Below are 12,451 nucleotides of genomic sequence, written 5' to 3'. Positions count from 1 at the left end.
TACTAGCAATATAAATTGACTAGATACAGAGCTTTGGGACTTGAATAGTGTGCCTAATCAGTAAAGTGGGATGTTTTTCTTTTTTTTGTGATTTCTGATGTTTTTCTAAAAGTGAGGTCACAGAGATTTACACCCAATAAATGCATTTATGCCAGAGCTGTATTAACACTATAGATCCTAAAGGTTCTATATGAATTAAAGTTCCATATAGCAAAAAAATAGCAAAAGCTCTTTTTAAATTTAAAAAAAAACCCAAACAACCAAACAAACAACTCGTTGCCCAACAATCTCTTTCATCTGCAACTACTGGACACGAGAGAGACAGAACAGATAATTTATTAGAGGTCTATTTCACCATTACACTTTTAAAGAAGAAACAAAAGTGATGCTTATAATCAAATTAAGGTAAAAATGTCTTTAAGAAAGGCTTAGACATCAATCAGTTTAGCTTCTGGTACATAAAAAGATACAGGATACTAACCATAGAATGAAAAGCAAATTAAGTTACTATTCAATTGAAAAGACACTGGAATCTGTGTATGTCTGATGATGCTTGAGTCTTGTGACTGCTTCAATTTATTTATTTTTAACCAACGTACCTAACAGCAATAATTTATGCACAAATAACTAAAATATCTGGCAACCATATCTGTTTCAATTAAACTGATTAGAGCTTTCTAATAAACAAATGACTTAAAATAGTAATATGAATAATAAACCAAAACACAGTAATCTGTGGGAAATATCCTTTTACCTTGCTGCAGGTCAGATTATGGATCATTCGCTCTTTGGGTCATCTTAGATTATTTGTGTAATCACCCATCACTGAAACATGCCTTATTTAGAACAAAAATAAACTAGTTTAAGGGGATATATAAAAAAACCAGTTCTTGTTGAGAAACTATTCTGATTATCCTTTCTTCAGCTGCCCAAAAAAAGGCTTGGTTTATTTGGTCTAAACCACATCTCCTTTCAACCACAAAAATCTTACCAGCAGGTAATTTCCTCTTAGACTGCTCCTTTCTAGTTCTACATGTTCCTGACTTTAAAAGGTCCTTCTCCCTCCCTTACAAATCACTCCTCCATTACTCTCAGCTGGGCACCCCTTTGGAAAGGTGTGGTTGCCTTCTCACCTCACTGCCACAGACAAGGGAGCAGGCAGAGGTTCTCTGTTCTCAGCAAGATCAGCTTAGAGATGCACATCCTCACTGGCACCTCATCAGCTTAAACATGACTAATTTACACTACATCCGCAGAAAAATGCACAATGTAAAGGTCACTTACACCTGTCAAATCGGGACCACAACCTCCCTCAAGAACATACCTCTTTCAGCAGCAACAGTCACAGCAGCGGTGTAGAAACAGATAAAATATTCTTGCACAGGATGTCTTTTTTTAATACAAATATTGACAGATATTCCTAGCGGAGGAGACATAATTTAAATTGTATAGTAGAGATCTGCTCTGCTGAGTGAGCTTTGAGACCTCCATCAATACCCACTAACCTCTATTTTACTCGTGTTATAAGGCCTATAAGCTTTTAATTTATGACAGGGAAATGACAAATTGATTTTCCAGTTATTAATCCTAGTGACAGAGCCAGTTCCTAAAGCCTTCCCATTCCCTTTGAGTACAAAAGGGCACAGGCCATTCAATCTAAGGGTTGCAATTGCCTCATCAGGACTTTCTGCATTTCTATTCCCCAATACAGGCCGCACATGCAGGGTGACACAAAGAAGCCTGCAGCGATAAGTATTTCTCCCCAAGAATAGAACATAAGTAGGAGACTCTGCTCTCTGGCTGTCAGCTCACCAGCCTGCTGAACACCCAGGAGGATCAAGGCCAGGTCCTTGGAAGTGAGCGTTGCCCCGCTGGCACAAAGAAGGGGTGAAAGTCCTTGCAAATGGATTCCTGGTGTTATCTTTTCCCTGTGCAACTGGAGATACAGCAGCAATTTAAAATGAGTGAATCCATAATAGGAAGGAAGGGCACAGGAAAAAAGCACAAGGGAAAAGGTGTTGGCGGTCACACAAATTCAAGAGGAAAAACAATTGCAGGGTTTAACTGCCTTGTTCCTGCTGAGCAAGCAAGCCTCAAGAGACGTTTTCACCTATTTCCTTCCATTGCTCAGGAATGAGAAAGGGCAAACTGCATATTTTAAGGGACAGTATGCCACATGTATCCCTGTCAGGCACCCTGGATCTACCCTTAGCAAATGCCTGTGCCAAACAATAACTGCCTGGTCTTGAGGCTGCCACTCGAGGAGCTGAGAAGTGTGAGAGCAGCAGCATGGCCTGACAGGGGTGTTGGGGAACTGGGGATGCACTCAAGTAGCCCCATAGCATCACTGTGTACTGCAGGGCTTTGGGGTCCATCCCATCTGATGAACCTCAGTCACCTGCAAGTGAAGCAGTGAGGAGAACAGCTGGGCAGCGTGCCAGCTCCTCTCCCTGCCCTGAGACGCAGCCTGTGTTCATCAGGGACCTCCTTTTAATTTCGAGCTACTTAGTGCAAGTTAGTTTATCTCTCTGTGTCCTTCCTCCGCACCAGCAGGTCTCCTTGGTGTACGCCCCCCCCGACCTAGAATTTACTGACAGGAAGGCTGCTGTTCCCTCACAGCGACGACGTTCAGTCGCAGGGCTCCAAGGGCTCCTCAGAGCTCGATGCCAGCAAGGAAGTCTTCAATGTGGCCAATTTCTCCCCAGCACCCAGGGCAAGATCGCAGGGGTGGTACCTGCTGGGCAGGGTCAAGTGTGGCTCATTCCTTCAATGCCCACCTTGGCGGAAAAACACTCAGGTTTCCCCTGGGAGGGGCTATTAAGGTTAGATTGCATTCTGAAGAAAAGAGTTTTGGAGGAGCCCCACCGGAGGCATGATTTCACATGTTCAGTAGAAAAGGGAATAACCCCCGGGGAAGAGTGCTGGGGCCTGGATGCCCAGCGCAGGGCAAGCTGCCTGCCTCCCTGTGGAGCTCTTAAATTAATCCTCTGGGAAGTGAGCCACTGCTGGATGGGCCACTGCTTAGAGAAAACAGCAACACAACTATTCATCTATTTGTTAAGAGAACCTTAAAAATGACAGCATCTACTTTATACATACCCAGCTCCTCAGCGTGCACCAGGGACTGAATCACCAAAATTTCTGACAGCTGCTTTGTTCGGTGGAAATCAAACTACAAAGAAGAGGGCCAGGACTCCTTCATCAATCAATTATAAGCACAGTCTTTCAAGACAGCTACAGAGAGAAGTGTGAGGAAGGGGTGCTGGGAGAACAACTAGCAATAGCTCTCCTTTCCATTCCTCCTGCTCCAAGAAGTGACAGAGCTCATTCTCCACACAAGAAATATTTGCCCACCAAGTCTCCCATGCATGCAGCAGAAACAATACATGACAGTGCACTTCTAATGCCAGTTCTGGCCAAGAAAAAATGAAGTACTGACTAACAGTGATTGTTAGAAAACATGCTCCAGTTGGCACAAAATAGTGGTTGGATGAACTGTCATATTTTGACAATCATACAAGAGACCTCTTGCATGAATTTTGAGAGATCTCTAGAGAAGATGAATACTTGAGAGACAGGGAGAAAAGACACTTGTTTTCTAACTGTATGTTATTTTATTATTGAAAAAATGTTGAGCTGTCATAGGCATATTATCTGCAGATGAAAAACGATATAAGGAAAACAAAAACTTGAAAGAAAGTAAAAATTTCTCCCTAAAAAGATTTTTTCTTCCTTCTTGCTTAGCACAGCCTTCAGTTTAGCGAGACAGATGCTGCTTTTCCTGATTTTCCTCCCTTTGGATTTCAGCAACATTGCACATGGCAAAAATACCATATAATTGTTAAACAAGAATCCTTGCATATATATATGGGGTCACAGCATCTGCTACTTTATATGGAGCAATTCTATTAATGTGGTGTGAGTAACTGCTGTTAATCGAAACCTTGCCCTATTCTATTCACAATGTTATTTCCAAAACCATATTAGAGTACTTCTAGAATTGCAAAAAGGATGTGTTTGAGTTAAGGTGGTACATCACTTTTCCAATATCTTTACTAAGAAAGCATTGATTGTTTTTTCCTCTGGGATGAAGTAGCATTCTCCTTGTTCCTCTCCTGACTTTATCTCACTTTCTGAACAGAACTTGCTGTAACAATCAGTTCATACCCATGCATCTCACTATGCCATGCTGAGCCAAGAATCATGATAGCTTTATTATTCTGAAGATGTCAGTATTAGTCTGATTTGCTGCAGAATTATCAAACAAGTAGTCATGGGAACCTAACCGTAACATGAATTCATCTGGATGGTGCCCTCTTTCTCTCCATCCTCCCTTTCGTTTGATGCTCAGACTCATGGAGTTTTGTGTCAACAGTATCTACTTGGTATCCAATACACATGAATGAAATGGTATCTCGAATACATGCACGAGTATTTGAATTCAGCAAGTTGCACATGACCCACCAGAGAAAAAAATTTAATAACCTGACACCTTGCTGAGCAGCTGCTATGCCACTGAGCATGAAATACGCAGCGAGAATGACCCCAAATTATTCCGCAGTAAAGTAAGTCCAATGAATTTTTATTTTTTAGTTAGCAAACCCAATTCAGGAAATTAGGAACTCATTACAGATGATATTCCATTAGAAAGTGTAAAGAAAACCCCCAACAACCCTGTCAAATTAGTTTTCTGAAGACAGAGAGCTGAGTGAAATTATTAATAAGTTGTTAATAGAGGCCATCCTTTGGACCGGGCTTTTAGTACCTATTAAATCAAAGCTGTGAACGATTATGCATTCTCGTAGGTATGTGCTCCTCCCCTGCTAAACTCACATTTTCTAAACATTTTTAAGCACAATAGTCATTTGGTAGCCAAATTACCCTGACTTTTAGTCCCATTTAAATTTGGAATACAAAACATCACTATTTCCTAAACTTCAGAGGGAGGGGAAAAAAAAATCTGTAATCTATATTGCAGAAGCCTGAGAGAGGTACTTTTGCACAAAGCTGGTTCAGAATAGTCAAAGAGTTTGGCTGCTACTGGACAGACAATCTGGCAAAGAGACACACAAACAGCACAGTGATATAAGAAGAGTTAAAATGCAAAAGGCATCTCCTGTTTCCTAAATGATCCAACATGGCAACACTTATGCCTGTTATTCTCATGAAATGTGTTCTTCTTTCAAAACAGAGTTTAAGTGGGTTGAATTGAATTTGATTTTTTCTCCAATCAGTAGCACTTTCTACAGTTGCCACTGTACCCTGCCAGGATCGTGCTCCAGGTTCACTGTTGTTGGGTTGGCTCAGGGGGATGTAGAGGATGGGGCAGAGAGAGGTGTGTTAACTGCATGAAGGTTTACAGGCCTAAAGGGGCACCTGTCGTCTGGAAACCCTGTTACAGAAGCTTAATAGATTTTATGTGGTGGACAATTGATTTCTTATACAATACCTGTACAGAAGAGAAAATTAACGTTCAGCCAACCAGGACAAGAAATGTAATATGTGGCTGAGTGCAGTTAATCATGTAAGCCTCAAGACAGAGATCCATCAGATCTGAAAATGGGAGATTAATACATTACCATAAGTCCACATATGCAGAATGCATTAAAAGTTTGTTCTAGGCACAGGAAACAGTCTGAGTGTACCTCATGAGAACAGAAAAATACATAAAAATGTGAAGATTTAAAGTCTCTTCCTGTCCCTCAGGTTGAATTCCCAAATAATTTTGACTTCACATCCATTTTTTTTAGCTTTTATTTTCTGAAAGGCGGATGGTTTTTGCATCTTTGAGATGACTGCTTAGATGGAGACAAATCTAGAAATCTCTAGACAAAATAGAAAAAAAGTCTTGTGAATTCATCACTCAAGTATCCTGTTGTGCCACTGATTATCTTTTGGGATTGCTGCATATGGTTTCAAAGATATCATCAGGCACTGTCCCTGCCAGAACTACCAGAGGCAGTCTGTTAGAATTTTTAATTCTGAGCAAAAGAAAAGAGAACTTATTTCGGCAGAGGAAGAGGGATATTACATGTCAATTTACTCACTCTTTCAGTCAGAGATTTCTCCAATTGCAGAACATAGGGAAAAGGTAATTAATACAAGTAATATTGCCCCACTCTAGCAATGTCAGCCAGCTAATTAGATGGGTCCCATCAGATGATTAGGCAAACAAAGTTTTGATAGAAGTTTTACTGACCACTCTGTAATCAGTCATGCTGGGAGAAGTGAGGAAAGCTTTTGACAGAAGAAGAAATCACTCTAGTAGTAAAGGACTGCTGGGTTTTATTTCTGCTCATGATTTATCATGTGATTTTGGATTAACCACTTAATCAGAAGGCAGGGCTGTGTCCTGGGACAAGAGTACTCACTTAGAGCTTGGATGGTCTAACTTTGTCTTCTTCCTTGCTCTGCTGAGTCTGATGACCTTCACAGAGCCTCATACATCCAGGGCCAATAATCAGCTACTGAAAGGCACTGTCCACCCCTGTCATGCACACGGTTCTGGACAGAAATCCAGACCCCTGGGAAGTTTACTAATAGACATTCAGGTGGGTATAAGCTGAAGGTGGTATGCAGAGGAATAGAGGTTTTAAGAAGTACCCTCTCAGTCTTGAGCTATATTTACAGGCTCTACTCCACATATCCACATCAGTCCTCTGCATGTTGCAAATCTGAAGCGGCGGGAGTGTTCCAGCCTGAAATGAGTGACTTTGAGGGCTACTGCTACCCCTTTAATTTAAAGGAGGTTCTGCCAACTTTTGTAAACATTAAATTGTAAGGTTAAAAAAACCTCAAATTACCCCTGCTTATCTTCAAGATTCTCCAGTAGTTTCAAGGTGCGTGTCCTGAATTACACCTACTGAGGGAGAAAACAGTTTAGACTTGTCCTGACTGAAGATTGTATTTTGTGTAACACCTCATCAAATTCTTGCCTTTCCTTGCAAAACAGGTGGTTGGAATATGGTAGAATTTGGTCTTGTGCAACCAGCTAAAATCATCATAAATCATTTCTGCTTAGATGCAGCACATTTATCTCCATGTGATGCTGTCAGATGGAATCAATGCATTTAAGTTTTAAGAACAAAGCCTTCCCTTAGAAAAGTATTACTGAGAAACTGAAAGAGTTTAGGAAGAAGTAATAAAGGGTAAATTAAAAATCATTCTTGCAACTTCTGAGAAAACCAAGTAAGGGAAAAAAGATTGTACTACTGTAGCTTCCAAAATGAAATTGGTGTGTCCTCATCATTCAGGCAGATACAACAGCTAGGAGCAGATATTGTATGCCAGTGGAAGGAATATATATTGCACACATAAAAGGCTGCAACATAAATTTGAAGAAATATGGGACTCCTTCATATAGGTAGGTCAAACTTTTCCCTCAAGCAGATAATTACAGGCTTGGGGTGAGTAAATCTTATTAGCCTCTCAGCACCTTATCTCCCCTCATGGAGACTGGTAGTAGATATATAGTAGATATATTCTACTTCAGTCACTTTCTGGATTGCACGTTAGATATTGCCTTATGCAGTCCAGTCCTAACTAGGATCATTGTACTTCACAGTGGAATGGCTATGGATAGCCCATAAACAGGTCATACCAGAGAAAGGAGGAAAACAGATTCCCAGATTTTGGAATGGGTGGGTGTTACAAAAGGAGATGGAAAGAAAAAAGTTCAGTACACAGGTCCTCTCTTTATGATATCACTGGATTCCAACATACCACTCAAATGTTACAGTCTGGGACCTTGTTTTTGAGTGAGCAGGGCAGGCTGGGGCAGCCCAGGTCACCAGGCACCTCCATAGAGATGGCCAAGGTCACCTCAGGCTGGGCTGGGCTGAAATGGGACTCCTGGGCCCATGGGCATGGTGGGAGAAGGCTCCAGGGGCAGCTGGTAAGGGACAGTAAGGCTTTTTAGTGCCTCCAGATGCTGACAGTACGGATATTTTACCATGGATCGTTTGACTTGTGTTGTTTTACTCCAGTATTACATCAATAACCTTAGGCAGTCAGTTACAGCCTCTCGAGGATAACATATTCATGCTACTCACTGTGTCGTCCTCTATGGGAGAAGAAAGGGGATGTGTCTCTCATGACCCAGGTCAAGTTCCAAGCAGAGTAACCAGGAGGAAGAGAAGAGCTCCTTGACAGATGATCCGAGGTGCTCAGACCTTTCATAAAAAAAAACACAAGAGAGAAAACCCCATTATGTATGATGTACCTGTTTGCATGCAACACATCAAGTGCAAAGATCTTAAACAACTTTACAGACCATATGCAGCAAGCACTGATATTCAACTACTTGGTTCTTCCTTCCTGATACAGGAATGCACAGGGAGACAGGAGACTAATTGCCTTACATTGCAAAATTATCATCACCTAGAAAAACTGTCAAATTTCATCTCCCACTTATTTGAAGTTCTCTTTGACCTTTCAGTCCCCCAGTTTGTCTGGGTTTTTCATAAGTTTTGCTGGCATGAGGAGATCTTGCACACATGTACCCATCTTCTGTTCAACAACCCAATGCATCTCAAAGATGCTTTTGGTGATTCAAACACTACAGTGGCCCAGAACAGGTGAGGTTCTGTACAAACCTGCACTAACTCTGCAGGACCATGATAATATTAGAGCTGATCAGAAACAGTATGTGAAATAACATATGAGACCAACGAGCAAAGTAGAATTCTGCAAGCTTTGAGAGTACAAATTTTGTCCATGAATGTTCAAGTTGGGTTTTCTGAAGATATCAGGATCTTGAGCACGCTGATCTCATTTTTTGAGGTTCTCAGGGGAAAAGTAGGATTTAACTTTGTAAAAATACAGGAAGCCAAAACTTGCGTTTGGGAGCTTTGATGGATGGAAAAATAAACCTCTAGATTTCTGATTTCTCACAAGCCATAAGGAATTTGGCGTTCAGAGAGAAAATAAAAAGTACATTTTTGATCTATTAACAAATATTTTTGCCAAGTAAGAACTCTTCAGTTACTTCCTTGAATTCTTTAAGTGCAATGCTAAATTTTGCTGTAATAATAGCAAAAAAAAAAATTGGTGATAACTCTCAATAAAAAGTTTGGAAAAACTTTCTGTAAAAATAGGCATTCGCTAACGTAATAATTGATTCAGAGTGCTGATGAACTGTTCTGTTAGATGAATAAATAGTAACTGATAATAAAAGACATATTCAAGAGGATAATAGTAAACAAGGTAAACGGCTGAAGACTTCGGGGAAACCCTGCTTTGATTGTAAAAGCTCTGCTTAGCCCTGCTTTCTACTTCCACTGAAGTAAAACTTGAAAATTTCAGAGGGACTTGTCAGAAGCTTAAACACCAAGTGTTAGTTGTGCCCTATCTTGTTCTCAATGCAATCTCATTTTTAGCACACTCTTGTAACTGAATAACTATAGCAAAACCAAGAGAAAAATAACCATTCTTATGTAAGAGCTGTAACTCTTGCTCATTGCTTAGAGCAGTAATCTTCTAGATAAAAATTAACTCCACACTGTACTGTAAAACATTCTTGAGTGGAAAAAAATTAATATCCCTAATGGCTCAATTAAACCCGGTCTCTATGCTAGGTTATGGTGCAATAACTAAACACCCATTATTGTTGTCTGGAATACAGGGACACAGACAATCAGGACAGTGAGTTACGAGTGTAGGTGTCCTGCCTTCAGCTGTCACTGACAAGTAACTACAGAATAATCTGTATACTGGCTTTTCCTTCCTAACATCAAAACATGGTTGACACGTCTTTCAGCAGCCCCTGATAAAGCTGGTTGTGGCAAATAACACCAGATTTCACTAGAACACTTATAATAGTTGATAAAAGCAGGTTTTTTTCCCCACAAATGTGCTTCACTTTTATGCTAATATAAAATAATCAATAAAATAAGAATATTAATAAAAAATGAGCTCCTGAAATAAGCTGGTTTTCAAAGTGTTTTGCCCGATGTGAGATGTCTGACCAGTATCAATATCTCTGTTATACAACACCTGTACCCAATGACTCTTCCAAAATGGGGAACGATTTAATATCCTTAACGCAGATTATGGATCTCCCAAAAAACAAGAACTCCAAGGCCTCTTTACCCCAATGCATGCAGATGTCATTCATTTAGCACTAACAGAGAGCCAAGACTTGGGGTCGCAATCCTGAGAAAACTTCACACAAACCTGAAACACTGACCTGCTTCCCACCTCTATTCTCACGGCAAAGTAATCTGAGAGAACGACACCGAGGGGCATTTCTATTCCTAGTGCTTCAGTCACAGAACTCAAAATTAAATCTCTGAAACTACCCTGACCAGCCTTACCTGGGAATCAGTACCACAGAGATCAGCTACACTACTCCAAATTCCCTGGCACCTCTCACGTTTCCAAAAATGCCTCTCCATAGCGCATTCTTCAGAAATTGTGCCCACCTTCAGCCCCAGCTAAGTGGAAATGTTCCCTCTGGTGCCAATGTGTGCAGTAAATTGAGACGAAAAATAAAGTTGGACATCTGAGCAGAGAAGACAAGGCAGTCCAGGCACATGAACCTCCCCTCTATCAGCAGCAAGAGGTGAATAAGAGATAATATAAAAAATTGAAAGTTTTTCTCTATTTTTAAAGAACAGTATGGATTCAGTTCAATTCACTTTAACCTAATAACTTTTTTTTTCATATTCTTTAGAATTAATTTTGGAACTTCAACTCAGATGATTTGCTTGGGCTATTGGTCTGAACTCGAAGACAAGAAGATTGTATCAGGAGTTATGAATCTTTCCCAATTAAGTTATCTTCAGAGAAAGATGCTGGGTAAAAGGTTTTTGTATAGCCAAGAGGCTACTCTTCACAGTGAGGAATGATTTGATTTCAGAGTGAGCTATGGGTTAGGAAAAGGAGAGACCTTTCTTCTTCCCCCTCCAGGGCATTTTATGTCCAGAAAGGTAATAACAGAAGATTTTTTCAGCTAAATAAATGCTTCTTGTGCAACAACGATAATGCAAATGTAGACCACGCTCCAGTCATTTTACAAAATAAAGGGGTTTTCCCCTCTTCAAAACAATTTAAGCCAGAAGGCACTGAGAAAATTTGTCTCCTTTTTAGATATGTTAACCTCCCATTCCAGTTGTTTGTACCACGGTACTCTGTCACTTGTCAAAAGTAACCCTAACCTTTAAAAGAAATTAATGGATTAGCAACTGAAAGCTGACAACTCCATTTTTGGTAGACAGAAGTATGGCAAGGTACAACAGAGGTTCCTTTTATATTCCTGCCTAAAGACATATGCAGGGCCAAATCCTGACCCAAGGTGCTCCATCACAGCAAGAAATATGCACCTGAAGAGAACATATGACATTTCTGTTTTTTAAACTTGTGCAAAGGAATCTCCTTAGGGGATATGAAATTCATTCAGCTCACCAAGAGTTCCAGTAAAAGAAAATAGAAAATGGCTCGTGTACTGAAGTGAAGCCTCAAGGCTACGAATTCATTAAATAAAATATTTATGTATTATTTTAATGAAAAATACCTCTTTAATAGAACAACGTGTTCACATAAAAGTGGAACAACAAAAAAAGCTTTCTCCTTGGGTAATTTTTAAACAAACAGGATTTACTCCCTTTTTTGTCTTTTCTGGAAGAAGGAAGAAACATCCCCCGCAATTAACATATAATTTTCTAAAGTTCCATGCAGTGTAGAAATGTAAATGAATTTTTACCAAAACACTCGAGCTTCCTTTAACCAAAAAATGCACCTACATGTAACCCAATATTGCTTATTACTACCTTTGAATATTGCTTCTTTATTCAGCTTTCTCACTTTGTTGAGCTGTACTATTCACCATTTTTTAGTGGCAAATCTGAGTGACAAACCAGCATGTACCTGCCCTCTAGATTTCAGAGTTGCAATAGATGTGAATGATAATAACTGAGATCAATACCTACTTTCAGCTACATCTGCATCTAAAAAAATACCTCAAAATCTTTCATGTTTGTTTGTGTGGAAAACAGAAGTCAGCTTTAGTAGTATTTGTGGCTCTGATTTATAACAGCAACCAACAGAGTAGTTATTAGCAATTATTAAAATAATGTGCTTAGAAACAGCCGCCATTAAGATCTGGATTTTCCAATCTCTGGAAAAGCCTGACATTTTAGAAAAGGTTATTCCAGTTCTGAGTAAAAGGTGCAATTTCCCACAGAAGGATATTACACCATAAAGATCTGGATTTTCCAGTCTCTGGGAAAGCCTGACATTTCAGAAAAGGTTATTCCAGTTCTAAGTAAAAGGTAGCAATTTTCCACAGAAAGAATATTACACAGTTATCTTTCCTCTATTAAGAAAAGGAAGGACTAAACTACTCAGAACCAAGGCAACTTTATTTCATTGAAACAAAAAATCTTACAGAGAGCTGACTGCCCCAGGTAAGGAAACCTCTGTAGGCTTCTAAAGAACCAGAGACAGGCCAAGG

General features: G+C 39.9%; 1 protein-coding gene across 1 annotated transcript in view; it reads right to left on the bottom strand.

Moving 5' to 3' along the window:
• The window catches only part of ALK (ALK receptor tyrosine kinase), a 307,386-nt gene that overhangs the window by 217,660 nt on the left and 77,275 nt on the right, over nucleotides 1-12,451 (bottom strand). The window contains 1 exon segment of the mRNA XM_027713024.2: nucleotides 8,052-8,171. Within this exon segment, the coding sequence (XP_027568825.2) occupies nucleotides 8,052-8,171 (120 nt within the window).

This window comes from Pipra filicauda, unplaced genomic scaffold (genome assembly GCF_003945595.2).
Source record: "Pipra filicauda isolate LSUMZ 115617 unplaced genomic scaffold, ASM394559v2 scaffold143_size2779998_pilon, whole genome shotgun sequence".
NCBI lineage: Eukaryota > Metazoa > Chordata > Aves > Passeriformes > Pipridae > Pipra > Pipra filicauda.
The sequence above is the reverse complement of the archived record's forward strand: the minus strand, read 5'-3'. Positions and strand labels throughout refer to the sequence as shown.